Consider the following 19,488-nt stretch of genomic DNA (forward strand, 5'->3'; position numbering starts at 1 on the left):
CATCTCTACGATGGCCGATTCCCTCAGAGACTGGATGCCTTTGTCTATAGTATTCCACTTGGCCGAACGACTCGTAACATCGTCCTTGTACGGAAACCTTTCTTTCACAGCTGCCAAGAGCCTCCTCCAAAGGCTGAGGGACTTTTTCTCTCTTGCAATTGCTTTGTCAATTCCCCCTTCTCTAGCAAGTGATCCCAGCTGCTTGGCTTCTGTACCTTCTAGTTCGTGACCATCAGCCCCATTGTCCCAGCATCGGAGTAACCAGGTGATGATGTGCTCCCCTGGTTGACGGGTAAAATCTTTTCGCATATTCCGCAGCTCGGTTGAGGTCCGAGGTCGAGAAGTTACCTCTTCTTCTTCTTCTTCGTCATGTGATGATGACTCCTGATCAGATTCTGGACCGGGTGGTGAATTCATTGGTTCTTCATCTCGCTTCACCCTTTTTGCCTCCTTTTTGCTTGTTCTCTTGCGTACAGGGGCAACTGATATTGGCACGAATTGGTCCTCTGGTTTGGCTGCAGTGATTATCACTGTGGTTTGAGTAGCAACTGTACTTGTTACTGGGGGTGGTGTAGCTACTGTGCTTGGAGCTGGGGTAACCGCGCTGTCTGTTGCAGTTGAAGTTTGAGCAGCTGCTGTACTTGCCACTGGGACAGCTGTGCTGTTCATTGCAGCCAAAGTTTGAGTAGCGACTGTTGCTTTGCCCTCAGATCCGCCGACATTATTTTCCTTTTGAAGGTGCTGGATAGTGTTGAACAAGGCCCTGTAAGCATAGGCCAAGCCCCAGCACGTTGCCATGATTTGTCCATCTCTGGTATGGCCAGAATGACCACACACCTCATTTAAGTGTTTTACTAATTCTTCTGGATTTTGCAGTTGTTCAGTAGTGAAATTCCAAAGTACTGGAGGGGCCCACTGACCTAGATACTTGCCCATACTATCCCACACACCCTGCCACTCATGGCTGTCCAGCCTCAGGGAAAATCTCTCGGTCCTCCTACATCGTCGTTTGACCCCAGACAAGACCCAAACCTGAATCTGCTTAACTCTTGAAATCAGTAGTGGGTAAAACACACTCTGTATGCGTGTTAGCATGGTGATTCCCATCACCATCAGCAAACAAGTCTCAACAGCATTAAAAGGCCATTCAAAAAATTCAAAACTCTCAAATGTAAATGGTCTGGGGGGACGACTAGGAGGGTAAAAGGATGTCTCCTTCCCAGGTTGAGCACCTGAGAAGGAGAAAAAAGATGTGTAATTGCTAAGCACCTCCATCATATACCTCCCAAAGTATAAAGGTGGTGACCACACTGGGAACATAAGCCAGATCAATTTCATGATCAATGATTCTATTGTATTACAAGTCATTACCATAAAGTACAATGGGATAAAAACCTTAGCCCAAGCCCCATACTTGAAAAACACTAATACAGCAAGTACCGGATGGACGTAAGATATCATATACTGAAACTGTGAGATCAAGAGGAACAACCTTGAGAGCCAATAAATCAGCATTGTGACGAGTGACTATCAATCCAGTCAGATCTGTTCTTATCTCAACCCTTCGTGCCCCACGTTGGGCGCCAAAAAGAACTGTCGTGGTTTAAACCCAGTCAGGTAGCTTGTTCACTCACTCCCAGTGAGTGGTGCCGAGCTGACAACAATCGAGGTCCGTGTCCGTCTTCCCCCCCTGCCTCCCCGCACCGGGGCTCTCCCCTTCCCCGCTCCAGGAGGAACGGGGAGGAGGATCGAGAGAGTGCAACTCCTACGGGTTGAGACAAAAACAGTCCAGCAACAAATCACCACCGCTACTATCAGCTACAACAATGATAAGGGAAAATAACAAGGGAAGAGAATACGATACCACCGGCCAAGAGAAACGAGCTCCACCCGGAAAACCCTGTCCTTCCGGGTCACTCCCAGTTACCCCTCACCCCGGGCATGACGTGCTGTGGTATGGAATACCTCCCCGGCTAGCCCGGGTCAGGCGCCCCGTCTCTGCTTCCTCACAGCCTCCCCTCCTCCCTGGCAGAGCATGAGCCTCACAGAGTCCTTGGTCAGGGTAAACATCACTTAGCAACAACCGAGAACATCGGCTTCACCAACACTGTTCTCAAACTGGAAGTCAAAACACAGCACTGTACCAGTTAACACAAAGGAAAAACATGACTGCTACTGCGGAACCCAGGACAAATTTCCATCCCAATAAGGATATAAAGCTCTCATATAACTTCCTCTGTATCTTAGGCTAATATTGCCAAAACCAAGGCCATTCCCAATTCAATCGGTGTTTAATCAAACTGAGTCTGTCTCATTAGAGGGATTAGAAATCACTACAGTGTAACAACAAAGTGTAAGAATATAAGAGATAAACCTGCAATTCTGTAATTTTTTGATATCTTAAAATTATGGGAGATTACACACTTAAAATTATCATTCTATTCAACACAGAGTTTTCCCAACAGGAGGGAAGGATGTGAAGGCAACGGAAAGGAGAATCTTATGGACAGAGAACTTAGGAAAAACAGTCACCAAGTTTCGAAGCACAGGTAAGAAAATGAATACTAGAACATTTAAAAAGCTTCGTTAACATTGCTCCTTTCTTCTTTTTTCAAAGAAGGCATTAATTACTCTATTCTTCCATTTACAAACAGTCAATGCTCACATTTTCTGACCACTGTCTAGTGGTCAGAACTTGTTTGGCTTGAACTATTTATCTGCTATTAGTTCTGTGGCAGTCTGACCAGAAGCCTTGCTCATTTATTTCGCACTGTCACACAAGGCATTTCTGCACGATTCTTTCATAGACAAATACCCTCTTGGAAAAAAAATGTAAGGCTTTATGAAGTGTACTTCAACATTACTAACTTTACTTCAATAAACCTAATGTAATTTTCTGACAATTAATACAAACAAATGCCCTGAAAGTGTTATTGCTATTTCCAACAGGTTAAAGCTATCATCTTTTTAACCTAACTGTGATAAGATGTAACTGGATAGTATTTGTATATGAACATATACTTAAATCATTAGTATTTATAAATACTCTTAAGAATTTCACAACTGCTACTAACATTAAAACATACCTTATTTCATCAGTTTCTGGCACTTTGGTGTATGGTAAAATTGCTCGAACTCTCCTTCTGTCCTCAACAGGCTACAATTTAAGAGAAGACAGCAAAGGTAGTACTTTTCCCTCTTTCTAGTGTAAAACCTTTCTCCCCAGTGTTACACTATTCTGAGTCAAAAGACTGGAAGAACAGTCACTTATATCCCCCTTGCCCGTTTTAGATACTCAAAGCTCCAAACCCCTGAGAGCTAGAAAAGTATAATTCATACAGCTAGCTACAAGAGTTCTCATTTTGATTTCTAGCATGATACATAATGTATGCTTATCAACTTCAAAATAAACTACCAGTATGATAATTCCCATAAAAGTATACTTTCAAACTTTCTTCCACTTAAAGAATGGAAATTTCCATAAGTTTAACATTCAGAAACATGTTTGTTTAGGTTCTGTTTGGCAGGCCGGCTTTATTTTAAATTACTTCTATTGTTTCAGATGGGCACGTTGAAGAAGCCCCATTTTCAGAAACTTTAGTTACTTTCAGGATGTGTACTTTGAAATCCTGTTAGATAGACAAAATACCACAAAAGAGTAGAGGTTACATTACACTGTGTTCTTTACTAACCAAGAACTGCACAATTTTCTGTTTACCTCTCTTTACTCCCAAAGCTATTACTGCATTTGGAGATAACCACAACACCTGATACCCAGCTCTCTCATTACACATTTCCATTAAATAGCAGTTTGGGGGGTTTTAATCATTACTTTGTATCAGTAAGAATGTATTCTTATATTCCTCATACTTCAACATATGCTGAGCCTATGTAGAACTACAGTAAACTTTCTAGCATGATTTTTCCAAAGAAAACTGTGAATGGCGATTGAAGTTACTAAAAATGAAGTAAATGACACTCAGAAATTTTATTATATATTATTATAAGTTTTGGTACTTGCCTCTGGAGGTGCTACTGGAAATAAGAGCTTTTCCCCTTTCAGCAAACAGGACACATGACTATAATAACCGATTAGGTCTGAAAGTGAAGCAAAACGACGTCCACCAATGTAATAGTCTCCACACATGGCAATAATCCTGTTAATAAAAAAAACCCTTGATATAATATTTCACTACATTGCAGGGCATATACCTTTCTTAATAAGCCTATATACATTCAGCAAAGTATTAAAATATTTTAACAGCAAGTAATGGCACATGATTATACAAGGCAGGAAACAACCACCTTCAAAAATCAGTCACTTTCTTACAGTTAGTTTAGCATCCATATTTAAAGTTAACAAATTACACTGGAATAATCAAAATATCTCCTAGACCCAACTGCTAGTGGAAAAATACCAAAAAACAACCAACTTACATAACCATTTCAGTAGTTTAACACAAGATTGAATTCTTACAAAACCATACATTTTATTCTTAAAGGGCTGTGTTTCTCTTAAAAATACAGAGACTTGTTAATGCATTAACATTCCAAAAACATGACGTACCAAGTCTGTTCACACTGTTAGTCAATACAAATTCTGAAAGCAGTTAGGAATTATTTATTTAGGTAAAAGAGTTAACAATATTTAAAACATTCCTTTTAAACTGAAAAGAGTCATTCGTAAAAATGAAGAAGTACTTAATCTGAAACAATTTTAATATCTTTGACCAGACAGTCCAAAGAAATAATCACATGGCATGTGATGGCATCAAGCAGACCTAAATTTTTCCAGAACACAGAGATCAGACAGGAGTCCATCCTTACAAAAAGATAAGAAATTAAGAAACAAACTACTACCAAACTAAGCCAATTTTGGTGTTAGGAAATAGTTAAAAAAAAAAACAAAACCAAAAAAACCCCAGAACCAAAATGTTAATTGTCTCTTCAGTTTCTAGAAGAGATGCTAATTATCTTAAGGATATTTGAAAATACATTACCAAAAAAACCCATATTTGAATCTTCTTAGTATTAGACCTTTTCACAATGCTTGTGAACAACTCAAAAACAAGAGAGGGAGAGGAAATTCCAAATGTTAAACTACTAAGAAACTTATTCCTCATCCCAAATGACTACACTATTTAAATCTTCCTTCCAATTCTTTGAACTTCATTATTTTTTCCAAACAGTGATGTAAGATGTTTACAAAGATGAATCTTCAGAGATGAAATCTAAAGCTTTTAGGCATATAGCACTGCAAGGGGAGTCAGAGAACAGCATAACTTTAAGGGCATATGTTAGATCTTTTGACATTTTCTGTGAGATTTCCTGCTAAATTATTCAACACATTGGGTTCTAAATTAAATGTAGTGTTTCAGATTATTTTCTCATCAATCTTAGGTGACACCCTTCTTTAGAACACTGAGCTAGCAAACAGAGAAAGACTTCCATAATCACGGAAAATTCTGAAGGTAAAAGATTAAAAGATAATTATTTTCCTTCAGAATCCTTTCTATCAGTGATTCATTGAAAAGGTAACACTTCAGTGGTTAAAAGATTTACTTTTGAAGGTTCATATGCTGTAAATCAATCATATGCTGCACGAGCATGTATGTCTGTATGCAACTTTCATGAGGCACCAAAACTGTTAAAATAGTTAAAGACACTGTCATCTAAAATGTTGGGATTTCAGTCGCACAGAAATCTAATAAAAGTTTCATGTGAAAAATAAGAATTTTAGGGAACAAAATATGAGGGATATTTTTTAGTAATGGAAGTTATTAAAATTAATCCAGGACTCTAAAACAGCACTAGGAAGCAAGTATTAGCACACTTTACTTTTCTGCTACTGCTACATAGTAACCAGTTACCAAAGGCTGAGAAGCTGAAAACGTATCTCAGATCACAAGCCGCAAACAAGATATTATTTGTGTGCTATATTGTTTGCACTTAAGAGTATTATGCGTTCCATATTAATGGTAAATCAGGACCTCTAACCACATTTCTTCATGCAGCAGATGCAACCAAAACCTCCCTACCTTTGCAAATCATGAACATAGTGGCTCGTACATTGGCATTCTGTGTAATTTCAACATTCAGAAGTTGAAGAAATTGCTTTGAATTTATTTGTTGCTATCAAGGCAACATTTGCTTTCAAAAAACATTTGCTTTCTGATTTGCTTTCTGTTTTGTAAAGACGAACACACTCCATTTGCTGACTAACTTTCAAGCTCTTCTCAGAATACACCTCATTTACACTAAGAATAAATGAACTTACTAATGTACACAGTTTGGAAATGATAAAATAATCCTAGTTAGAACACTGGAAAAAGAGTTGCTTGTATTTAGAACAACTAATTCTAGCACACACTGAGGTTGTTTCCAGCAAAACTTCAGATGAATAAATACGTAATTCTCCTTATTTCTTCCTGGGTTTTGAGGGCTTTGGTTTCTGGAAGGGTTTTCCCTCAAAATTAAGGAAGCAACCACATGTGCCAGCACTTAAGTAAGTCTTGTGAGATACAATGGCTACTATGGAACAAACTCAAAACAACCAGCTTGACTAACTAATGAAATCTACAAGTTGTTATAAGCGTATTCACAGCCTCTGTGAATACACTTCAACAGCCAGATGTTGGGGTTTCCTCACATTTTTACTCTTTAGCCTACAAAATAATTTTTTAACAGCATATCTCGAAACAAACAGTAGTAAAAAGCTGTACCATTCAAGAAAAAGTTAAACATATTCAGTTATAATACAATGATTATTTTCTGTTTGCACTCTATCGTGCTCTAAACCCAAACATAGATAACAGTATTTTAAAAGAAAACATTTAATTCTCACCTAAAATGATTGACATTTGTTTTACTAAGGAATGAAAGCACAAATGAACCTGGTCTCCGATCACTCTCTCGAATAAGGTAACTTCCAGGTTTCCCAGCTTGCCGAAGACGTTCTTCTGCAATTGTTCTGTCAAGTTTTCCATGATACCACCTGAAAAAGAAAGTAACAACGGTTGTCCTTAGAACTCCAGGGTTTTTTATATTCTAACAGAATAGATCTATAGAACTACCAACAGCTTTTAGTCAGAACTGACATAACTCTAAAGCTTTGATTCAAAGTTATCACATCTTTGCATGCTTAGCCTCCTAGTTTACTTATTTTGAATAAACAGTATTTTTAAGGCAGCATAGTTTTTCCAACATTGCTTCTCCCCATGAACCACCCCAAGGGTGGATTCTCAATCCACATACCATGAGCTTTTCTCTCCTCCTAACTTGCTTATTTTAAATAAAGAGAACCAGAAGTGAGTAATCTGACTTGGAAGACTTGATTTTAAACCTACACAGGCTGGACTTTATAAAAGCATAAACTGAGAAATGAATTGTAACAAGCTGTTTCCAGGCTGGCACAGATGCTGCTGTAGCAAAGCCTGCACTGACCTGGAGTGACAGCAGTCACCAGATCACCATCCAGGCCCAAAACAGTCTTTCCTAATCACAAAGTCAGTTAAAAGCAAGTGCAGATGTGTGGCAAATCACAGACTGCAAAACATGACAAAGAAACACTTCAGGCTGAAATAAAGGTTAAGCTGTTACCATTTAAGCATTCATTTGCCTTACCTCAGCTTATATATATACAGCTTTTATTAGGACAATCATTCTACCCCAAATGATGAAGTATCAGGCTTATTAAAAAAAAGAAAAAAAAACAAAACAACAGCAATGTGAGCACCATTCAAACATAAAGGCAAGCAATGCTCTCATCACCCTCATAGCCACAGCATGTTCCAGAACTACAGCAGTAACTTACTGGCTCTGTACCCATCAACTAGCTATGCTTAATTCAATCTTTAATTCCTACACTCAAGAAAACATCAGCTTCCATACAGCCACTGTTTTAGACAATTCAAATCCGTTACCACTTCACACCATTTGCTTTTCAGTTCTGACAGTTCACATATGTCTTGCAAGAGTCACAAAAAATGCATTTTGGAAGAGAGATGCAAATGGCCTTTTGAACTAATATACATGGTAATACCAAAACCTGCACAAGATTACAGTTCCAAAAAAAATGAATAGCTGGGCTGCTGATAAAAATGTAACCAGAAGCATTTATTTATTTACAAAATGGAAACAAAAGCTTTGAGAGCTTTCGTCAGAATGACAACCAGGTAGACCAAACCGATAAGTACTATTCATACCAGCAAAAGCAGCACCAACACAGGTACTGTTTACCCTGGCAAAGCTGTGCTTGCTAGTATGGCTCTCCTTTGCTTCTCTTCCTCATCCTGATCAAAGAAAGTTAAACCAGAAAAAGCGCTGCTGTGTCTGCACAACATACAACTCAAGGCTGCTGCAGGCTCAGTTACGTTGGAGTGATTCTGCCTCATAACATTCCAGGAACTTTCCTGATCATGAAATTCATTGAAGCCAACATTCTACGAAGCCTATTTTAAACAAACAATAGTTTCACTACGCACTTATCTGTTCCTATTTATCATACATGTGAGAGAAATAATCCTAACTCTATTGACAGACGCGTTGCATTACACTGACAAAGGCATGCTTTCAAAATGGGAAGGTGGGACTGTTATTAAGAATGCAAATTACTAATAAAAAATATACTAGGAAAACAGGCACAGACTGCTTGCAACAAAACATTCACATTTTCTGTAAAGGATTTCTTACAAATATAGCACAAAGTTGCATGCTCCAATTTTAAGACTGGAAAGGGCACACTCCTTGCTAGTGACAACAACATATATTGGAATATCCCACATATTGGAGATCACTTGCTCTAACAGTGAACAGGACATACGGAGATGGATAGATAGACAGACAGATAGATAGACAGACAGATGGGATGCTCTCCCACTCAACAGTTTTACATCAAGTCTAATAGAAGACACTGTCTGGTAAAGCCAAAGCAGGGTTAAAAATTATTTACTCCTCCACTTCAGAAAAGGTTTGTTTTGTGAAATAAAAAATACGTAGTTAACTGCTGAGTGCAGTTAAATTCCGTGTCACTGAGCACATTTGAAATACTAAAAGCTGACAGGAAATGAACTGTATTTTACAGGTTGCACACATTAATGTAATGCCCAAATTACTCTGTACCACTAAGAAATAAGTATTAGTATTGAATTTAACAACCAACTGATGTAAAGATGGCAGTGAAGGCATCAATACTCAGCAATGACAGCAGAAAACAGAGGAAGTAATATCCTCAGGAAGCCTCTAAGGTAGAATACATCTTTAATAAACCAGATACACCCTTAAGTACAAACTTTTAAGACACCATTTCAGTATGCAAAATGCTTGTTGATGAAAAAAAACCTGCACTTTCCCAGAGAGCAGAATTACATTACTAGACAGAACCACTTTATTCAAGCAATACACAGCCTAAGGGTGTTGAAAGACTTCATTTTTAGAAGCACAAGTCTTATATTTCATCTGGCTATCCTCACCTGTTTCCCACATTATATGAAGAAGCATTGTGCAACTTTATATCATTAACTAATTTGATAGCAAATGGTAAAAACTCTTTTACAGTACCCAATCTGATTTAAGGAAATCGAGTGCTCAATTAAGGACTGGCTTTTTTATTTATTTTTTAACACTTCTGTTCAAAGGTTGTGAGATTTTATGTTTTGAAATACATCCATAGATCAATCTTCCTGTGAATACTGGCTAACGTACTTAGCACAAATTCATACAGTGAAAAAAATATCACTTAAGTTGTATTATCAGCATTAAAGGATGCACAACAGAAATAACTGAACTAAAGGATCTGTCCTACTTGTAATTTCATCCGAGAACAGAGAGCAGAACACTAAGAAGGACATGGCCAGGCTACCATAACTTCTGAAATAAAATAAATCCAGATCTTCTGGCTTTATTCTCCAATCGGGTACCTCAATGAAGATAAGAGTTCAGTGCTTCTGTGAAAATACACCACAAGAAACTACCCTTCCCTCTTCAAGTTTTATAGGTCAGGATCAACAATTTTGGCATTTTGTAACCATGACAGCTTCAAGTTTAACGTGCTCATAGTCAGAAGCAATGCTGATGCAGATCTCTTGATTTACACTGAACGTAGTTTCTGAGCAGACATCAAAGGGAGTCTTAAGTACTACCTACAGTACACTATGAGTCTCATGAAAGGAATTAAGGTTTGGATACGAAGGTATCAGTAAAAAACTGCCTAGCTGTTTGTGAATACGAAGTTGCCCCTGTGGCTGTGACCAAATGTGTGCACTCAAAACTACAATGTGTACACCAGCACTTAGGCGTATAACCTTCATCACTGCCAAAGACAATCCCTATCATTTCTACTCAGTCACCTCTGCTTCCTTGCTTAGTCCTACCTAGGAACACTTTTGTATTTCTAATGCCAACTTTGCAAATTTTTAAATGTTGACAATCCACTATCCTCACAGTGTTTTCAGCACACATAATTAAATGACATTCTGAATCATAGCTAGTGCCCTGACAATACAATAGCTATTATGAGGCACATTAGAAGAGAAAACCAAGTAGCCTTACAAGATAATGTTATGGAATGATTCAATCATAAAATATATTACCAACTATATATCACAATTTAGGTGCCTGCTTCTCTGACCGCTCATTTAATTCCTGTAAACACCCATTTAACTGCTGTAACAAACTTACAGAATTGCTCTGTATTTTGCTTCTAAGAAAATACCAGTAATAGGCCCCCATGCTTCACAAACCAGTCAGAAGCTGTGCAAGAATGCACTCCCATGTGCCTATTTAAATTAAAAGCAGCATCTTCAGAACTCCAACCCAGTGGATCACAATGTTAATCATAGCGAACAGACAGAAGCAGGCACAACAGTGTCAGAAACAGCTTACATATCCATACAAACTACACAGAGCTGTACTGGAGTGGTCCTCAAGCTACAGCCACAAGCCATTAACCTCATTAAATGAGCTGCACTGCAGTTAGAGCTGTTACCTCCAGCCTGCAAACAAGAGCTCCTTAATTTTCCACCAATGCATGGAAGGTGCTGGCTACCAGACACCCAGTGACACCAACAAGCACTTTCTACTGTGGGCAGGAATGCAACTACACTGCAACCATTTAGCAAAGTCATGGTACATCAACAGGACTTCTTGTCCCCTAACATGGATGCCCCACAAGGTCCATGCAAGGCACAGGATATTCACAAAGAGGTAGCAGATGGTAAACATGTCATCTGAAAGGAGGCAGTCGCTATTATGTGTGGAAGCATGTCACACTGTTCAACCAAATCCTTTTATTTACATATTTCTTTTTTTACACATGGGAAAAGCAAATATTATGAATCTTTGTTGTTCCACTAAAAGATTCTGCTGTCGCAGCAAGCTGAAATTTTTACTTAGGAATGCAGCAGGTAAGGGAGGAGGAAATGCAGGAGAGAATGCTGAAGGGGTGTAAAAGTGTTTTTCAGTGACATAGTACAAATGTAGGTGTTGATAACAGCTGCAGTGCAGACCTCTATTTCCGTCTAGAAAAGGTTACGGTGCACAGGAAAAACAGCCATCAAATGCCATATCCACTTCACTCAAAGGTCTGCTGAGCCACACGTTGCTGCTTCAACAAAACCCACAGGAGAAATGGAAAACTTCCACGAGTAGTGCTCAACACTCCCCTCCTACCAATTCAGTCACTGCCTTAGTACCCTGCACATGGTACCAATTCTTGCTACCACCTCCTGAGAACACATGAGCTGTTCCCATTTTACTGTGAGGCTGGTGAGGCACTGGAATGGGTTGCCCAAGGAAGTCGTGGATGGTCTGCCCCTGGCAGTGTTCAAGGCCAGGCTGGACAGAGCCTTGGGCAACATGGTCTAGGGTGAGGCATACCTGCCCATGGCAGGGGGGTTGGAACTGGATGATCTTAAGGTCCTTTCTAACCCAAACCATTCTATGATTCTACAAAAGAGAGCAAGAACAACTACCTTAAACTGGAAAAATCCTCAATTTCAAATGGCATACAGAAATCTCAAGCAGGGTTTCTTAAAGACAAAGGTTAAAAAAAAAAACAAAAAAACCCAGAAACAAGCAAACAAACAAAAAAACAACAACAAAAAAAAAAAACGCAGCAAAATATCCCATATTATTTGTTTCTTCTTATTTTGTTGACAGCAACCAACCAGCCCTCAAGTTTTCCATCTGAAGACTTGATGCTCTATTCACCATTCAAGTTTCATTTCAGTCTTGCAGTTTCTCTCAGCCTAAAATGCACTTAGTTTTACCATCTTTATCCAAACTCTGCCTTTTAACACTTATCCCTCATCTTTGCCAAATTTGTAAGGCTGCATTACCTCCTTTATGCACATTATTTGTAGAGATTAAATTAAGGTAAGCTTCACTCAAACTTCACTAAATTCACATCCTTCTTCTGCCCTGTTAGTTACTAGCCAATAGTAACCAAATTTTGGCTAAGTCTTTGCAGTTCCCACATCACAAAAAACTTTCTGCCAGAAAAACCTCTGCAAATATGTATGACCTACTACACGGATGCAGCTTTAAGATAATAAAACAGGAGCTGAAACTAACTTGAAGCCAAGTTAAGTGTTCTTTGTCTGGTTAGCATGAAATCAAGTGTTAGATACTGTTCTAGGAAAGGGAGGGTAGGGTTTTTATCCCTTTTGCATTCCTATACATTTTTCTAAGAGGCAGCACAAGGCATGTCAGCACAGAATCATAATATCAGCTTGGTTGGAAAAGATCTTTAAGATCATCAAGTCCAACGTTTACCCCAGCACTGCACTGCCAAGCTCACCATTAAACCATGTCACTGAAGCCCTCATCTACACAGTCTGTGAACACTTCCAGGGACAGTGATTCCACCATTGCCCTGGGCAGCCTGTTCCAATGCCTGACTACCGTTTTGCCGACGAAATTGCTCTTAATGTCCAGGAACATATCCTAAAACTCCCCTGGCACAGCTTGAGGCTGTTTCCTCTCATCTTATCACTTGTTCCTTGGGAGCAGAGACCAGCCACCTCCTGGCTACATTCTCCTTTCAGGTAGTTGTAGAGAGCAGCAAGGTCCCCCTGAGCTTTCTCTTCTCCAAACTAAACCCCCAGTTCCCCCTCATCTGTTCCTCATCACACTTGTGCTCCAGGCCCTTCACCAGCTCCACTGCCCTTCTCTGGACCCACTCCAGCAACCCAGTGTCTCTCTGGTAGTGAGGGGCCCAGAAGTGAACATAAAATTAGAGATGTGACCTCATCAGTACTGCACGTACCCATGTAAGCCTAATGAAGAAAAACTGTGTTTTTCTTGTTCAGCTGTTCCAAACCCTCTTAGAAACAGCAACTGAAAAACTGAACCATGCCACACTTCAAGGCTAGGAACCAGATAATTAACTACCACAGGCACGCCTTAGTATCCAATCTGGTAACTGCGTGATTTGCAAACGCCAAAAGAAGCCACTAAAACATTTCCAGCAGCATTTACATCAACTCTGGGCTAGAACAAAAGAGATCAACCAACAACCTTGGTACATCTTAGCAAAAAGACTATGCAAAGATGAAAGAAAAGATAAACATACAGCCAAAAAGCAATACATTTAAATAACTTCACTAATGAGGAAACGTTCTATGTTTCAACTGCTGCGACAATGCTATAGGCTTTAATAAACAGAGGTGAGACAACAGCATAATATCCAACACAGTCAAAACATTTCTTCCAATCCTACCTGATACATTTTTATTGACAAGAAGAATGATTGCCTATCTCACTTTTGCAAAGTCACAAATAAGCAGGTGAAATATAGTTAACCTGGCTGGAAAAACAGCTCTTGAAACAGCTTGCATTTTCTTACTGAAGGATCAGCTTAGGAAGTGAATTCTGGAACACATTAAAGCTTTTAGCAAGAAACTTCCCATTTTCACATGCTTCCTACTTGTGCCCTTAGGTCAAAACCATGCCTTTTTCTGTTTGAACTAAGAGTAACTACTACAGAAGCAATGTTACCACTGCTACACAAACCAACAGATATTCTGTGTGGCAACAATCAATGAATTTCTGAGACTATCATCCTGTCCGCCATTCGCCTCATGAAATGTACCAGAGGCTCCTTCACCTTCCTCCTCCTCCTCCTTTCAACTCACCACCTCTAACCAAGCACAGGTCTTTGTGCCGTGCTCCACTCTCACCTCCTCTCACAACCTGGAATGTCCCCTTAAAAAGGAACATCACGGACATGTATAGGTAACTGCTTCTAGAATGAGGAATCCCTGACAGTTATACACTAGGTACCAAAGACAGAGACAATGCCTGAATTAACAGATGTCCAACACTTTCCACATGCACAATGAACAACATTAGGGAAATATAACCTAGACAGTATAATCCATACAAGGAATCCAGCAGCCTGACATAATTGTGTGTACAACTAAGAAAAGGAAACAAAAAAACACAAAACCTGGTCTAGATTTGAATATAGAACAAGAAGATTATAAGAGAGGCTTGATAAAATTTTGCTTTTTAGAATAAGGACATTTCTCTGATATTTACTGCCACAGAGTGGAAAGAATAATAAAAAAAAAAGAAAATCTCCACAAGTGCTTAGACAGTACAAAATCATGGAATCACAGACTTGTTTGGGCTGGAAGAGACTTAAAACACATCCAGTTCCAGCCCCCTGCATCATCAGGAAGTTTGCTGATGACAGCAAACTGGGTGGTGAGGTGGACACTTCAGAAGGCAGAGCCATCTTGCAGAGACCTGGGCAGCTGGAAGGACAGGCTGATGAGAATACTATGGAGTTTTAACACAGTCAAGTGCAAGGTCCTGCTCCTGGGATGACACAGTCAAAGAGCCCAGTCCAGACTGGGATCTGTGGGGCTCAGAGCAGCCTGGCTGACAGGGACCGGGGCATCCTAGTGGACAATGAAATGAACATGGGTGAGCAGCGTGCTGCGGCAGCAAGGAAAGCAAATTGGATCCTGGGCTACATCCAGAGGCGCACTGCCAGCAGAGATAGAGAAGTGATCATCCCACTCTACCCAGCTGCCACACTGCACACGAAGTGCTGTGTCCGGTTCTTGTGCCCATGATACAAGAAAGATGCAGACAGACTGGAGAGAGTGCAAAGGAGAGTCAGGAGATAATAAAAGGGCTGGAGAACCTGCCCTATGAGAAAAGGACAAGGAGTTAGGTCTCTTCTCCCTCGCAAAGAGAAGGCTCAGAGGGACCTCATCATAGTACTTGTTTTACAGTGAGAACAGTCATTCACTGCAACAACCTCCCCAGGGAGGAAGGAAAATCTCACTGGAGGTTTTCAAGATGCAGCTGGACAGGGTGCTAGACGATATCAGTTATGTTCCCTTTCCCACCACAGGTTGGGCCAAACCATCTTTCAAGGTCCCTCTAAACCTGGGTTGTTTTATGGTTCTCTAACTGGTATATTCCAACCCAATCAAAAGCGTAACTTACAAACCAACCCCCCCCCCAACAATTAGGGCTTGAGGATGAACAACTATTACTATTTAACAAAAAAGGAAATCCTAACAAGAAGAACTGCTTTGGTATGAGGCTGGCTTGAGAAGCAGGTGAAAAGACTGAAATTTTAATATTAAAATTACTGTTTCAGGGCCTAATCACCATAATAATCAGTCTGCTAGTTTACCGTAACTTTTCTGTACCAGGACTAGAACTGAGTATCCTGAAGACCTTGATAATTCATTCCTGAAATATAACTGGAGCTTTCAAGTTAATATAGCAACATTGATTTTTACACTTTAATTTGTACACATTAATACTTGCAATAAAATCATATTTTAGAAGGAAAAGGTAGATATTTCAAGCAAATCACACGTCGTGTTTCAGCCACCCCTCTCTGTTTGTATTGTCTGTGCACTTGCTAAGGCTGCATTCTATCCCAGCATCCAGGTCATTCATCAAACTGTTAAACAGTGCTGGCCTCTGCGTACACCCTGCGTGTCCACCTGGACTTTGTGCTGCTGATCACCACCCTCCAGGACCAATTTCAATCCACCTCATTGTCCATCTGTCTAACCTGTACACTGCCAGCTTGTCTATGAGCAGTCTATTGGACATGGTGTCAAAAGCTTTATTAAAGTGGAGGTAAACTCTTTCTCTCTGAGCCAGTGACCTCACTGTAGAAGGCTGTTACATTGGTTAAGCATGACCTCCTCCTTATAAATCCATGCTGACTACTCATCACCACCTTCCACACAAAACAGACTCATGTAAAAACAGAAGTGTTTTTCTGCTCCAGCACAACAGAGCAGATATTTTACATAAAAATAAAAAAATACTAAAGATTGCCTGCAGCCTTTATGTTGTATTTAAAAGTATATAAAACAGTATGAGTATATAAAAGTTGTCAAGCACTGGTTAACATTTTATTGGTACTGACTATATACTCTGGAGGGTCACACAATCATTTCACTGTAACACTTCTATGAAGCACAAAGATAACGTTATAGGAGATGCCTTCTCCTCTCTCCTACTGTGCCTACCACCAGTAAGAAATATCAAGGTGGGTTTTCTTTTGTTTGTTTTGCTAAAGAAGAAAGATGAGTGAGAAACTGGAAAACTACCACAAAAGTCCTAAGAACTTACAGCTGAACCAACAGATGGGGTCCTACACTGAAGAGACCCATGACCCCTAGAAAAATTTGTGTTCTTCCCCACTCTGCAGCCACAAAACATTAAGATGATAAAAGGTGAAGAAATACAGCACAATATTATGCTTCTCAATGGGGCAGACCAGTAGATGAAGTGCCTAAGTCCTACAGTGAAGTTCTGTGAGTCAATATACTTCACAAAGTAAAAACTAGATGAAGTGCAGGTCAAGAGACTCTATTCACTGTTTAGACAAAATGACAATATCTGATGCTAACTTGAAATACTGACTAAATTCCTGAAAAATCATCTTCAAACTTTTTCTGGCATCAAACACTGTTTCACTTCCGGTTTTCTTCATCTGCAGTGTTCGTTTATGTATGTATCTAATATACTCAGTTTACTTACTGCTTCACTTCACTATATATGGTTAGGTATGATTCTGCTCTGCTGCTTTTAACAACCCATTTAAGACAGCACTTCTCACATCACACATTCAGTCAGACCTAAAACCAGATTTATATTCAGGTATATTTTGTAAATGGCTAAATCAATATGCTGACCATCAACTTTAGAAAAGTGTTTCCCCTCCGTGAAGAACAGGAATTAATTACCTAAAAAAGTTGACCTGCCAACCACAGTAACTGTTAAAGAGAAAAGAAACCTCATACACTGAAGTTACATCACACTGCATTTTTTGTTTATACACTACCTAACTGAATATGCCAATATCACCTTCCCTCAGCTTTCAGTGCAACAGACTCATTCACTGGTATGGAAAAGGGCCTTTGGCCATTATTCAGGGAAAAAAAACCACCTCCTTTTCATGAGTTACTGGAATAAACTAACACTGCAAAACTCTGGGCTTGCCACCTTTGACACTTACGTGAAGAAACTAAAACTTCACACTACATTCAGGTTGATCTAGTTTAATGCAATCCATGCTGATTTAATGTTTCTCTATCCATCTCTATCTTCAGCTCTTTTTCTCACCACTGTGTTGCCTCAACAGGCAACAAGGGCCGCAAGAACACATCTCCTTTGGGTAGAAAGTTTTCTCTACCTTTTTGGTAGACAGTTTAACCAGACTGCCTATTTCATTTTGTATGGTTGATAGGTTTCAATTTCAACTGATACCCATTTCAAACTGATAACCACTGTTAATAAAACACTATATGAACATGATAGTGTTGCTGGAATATACTGGATCTGCTTCTGCCCACAAATGCACACTAAGATCTAAAATATTTTTTTTAGCTAAGATTTTTCATCAAACACATAAATAACAATAATTCCACATAACCACTGGTTTACCACCAAATTAAACAGCATTCATTATTAAATCCAAAGGCATTCACACTATTTCAGCCACTGTCAGTGAGTTCTGCAAATGGGGTAGAAAAGCACAGGGGAAAAAAATTGACCAAAACAAACACACAGCTGTCCACTTACCCCTAACATCCTGTGCCTCCCACCTAGCATTAAGCTAGAGCATCAACACACTGCTGCTGTGCTCCAGAAAAATGAAACCCCACACATGCACTGAACAGACAAGCCTTCAGTCAGTTTCACTCCGGATCAAGGAAGATAAATATCAACCCTGCTTGGGGATTTTGTGTTTGTGAACGAAGAGAACCTGCTGCATACTATCTCCTCCCACTGCCAGAAAATTAAAGAAAACACATTAAGGGAAGGCACACTCCCCTTTTCCTTACGTACATAAAAAAGAGAAGAGGAAATTAATAGTATTAGGTGCTTGATAGCAAAGACGAACACATCCTGACTACCCTGAACAAACTGTATTTACAGTATCCTGATGGGAAGTGCAGAACTTGCATCTGCTTCACTTCCCATCTCTTCAGGTTAGTTACTGTGAAAGCCAGAATGTTGACTATACAGTATTTAAAAACTTACTCATGTTTAGAGAAAATGTTTGTAACACCTTCATGCCCTAACACATGCAAACTGGGAACTCACATTTTGTTTGGTTTGTGTTTGTTGCTTTTTTAAATTCACAAAACAAGTTAGGAGATGAAAAACTGATCAAAGTTGTGTCTAAGTTTGTGCCAAAAATTTCACTGTATTTTATACTTATCTAAGATTGGAGTATGAACACCAGCAGCATTTACCAGGTATTCTTGTGGGAGTCAGTAACCAAACACTCAGTTAATCCTGGAATGCATATCCATGGGAAGGCAAAGAAGCCTAGTGAGTCGTCAGTGTTACGAAAGAAATAATCCCTTTTCATTCTTCAACACAGTAGTAATTTTATATCACAAAGCAAGGCCAGGAGTTGAAAAGCACTCTCAATTTTCTGATGTACACATTATATTGTCAGGAATTAAGACAAAGAAACAAAACCATTTGACAGATTCGTGGAATTATCCATGAAGCCAACCCTGCATGCTTCCTATAAAAACTGAATGAATTAGGAGGAAGTGGGAAAGGGTGGAGCTGGCAGTCATATTCAAACAAATGGAACAGCAGTTTTGTAATCACATTCAACTGGAGAAACTGAATCCAAGTTTAAATCACAATATCAACTACTGCTTTTAAAGACTTACATTGGGCTTTTCCTTATGTAAGATGATAGATAATACTGATCTTTGTTTCTAGTAACAAATCAAGAGTTCAACCCCGTAGAAGCAGATGGTATGACTACAAAGAAAGGGCACTTCCAAAATAAAACAGCAGGACTGAAAGAATACAATTTACTACCAACATATCACCAATTTAAATGACTTCCCTGAGAACGGTAAAACCTGATGCTGTAAAATAAATTAATTAAGGGATGAATGAAAGGGAAAAAGGCTTCTAATCATTTTAGTCAGCCAACTTTAATTTTTGTTACAGAAATACCACATAAAAATTACA

At 39.3% G+C, this 19,488-nt stretch overlaps 2 protein-coding genes across 2 annotated transcripts in view; both read right to left on the reverse strand.

Annotated features, from left to right (window-relative positions):
- Positions 1–19,488, reverse strand: part of LOC134156808 (cytochrome c oxidase subunit 7C, mitochondrial) — a 575,449-nt gene that overhangs the window by 361,958 nt on the left and 194,003 nt on the right. The window lies entirely within an intron of this gene.
- The window catches only part of RASA1 (RAS p21 protein activator 1), a 61,024-nt gene that overhangs the window by 38,665 nt on the left and 2,871 nt on the right, over positions 1–19,488 (reverse strand). Inside the window, exons 2-4 of the mRNA XM_062605180.1 lie at positions 6,845–6,994; positions 4,022–4,157; positions 3,087–3,157 (exon numbers count right to left, since the gene is read on the reverse strand). Of these exons, the coding sequence (XP_062461164.1) occupies positions 3,087–3,157; positions 4,022–4,157; positions 6,845–6,994 (357 nt within the window). The remainder of the gene's footprint in view (positions 1–3,086; positions 3,158–4,021; positions 4,158–6,844; positions 6,995–19,488) is intronic.

Source organism: Pezoporus occidentalis, unplaced genomic scaffold (genome assembly GCF_034315485.1).
Source record: "Pezoporus occidentalis ecotype Australia unplaced genomic scaffold, CSIRO_AGI_Poc_V1 ctg90, whole genome shotgun sequence".
Lineage (NCBI taxonomy): Eukaryota > Metazoa > Chordata > Aves > Psittaciformes > Psittacidae > Pezoporus > Pezoporus occidentalis.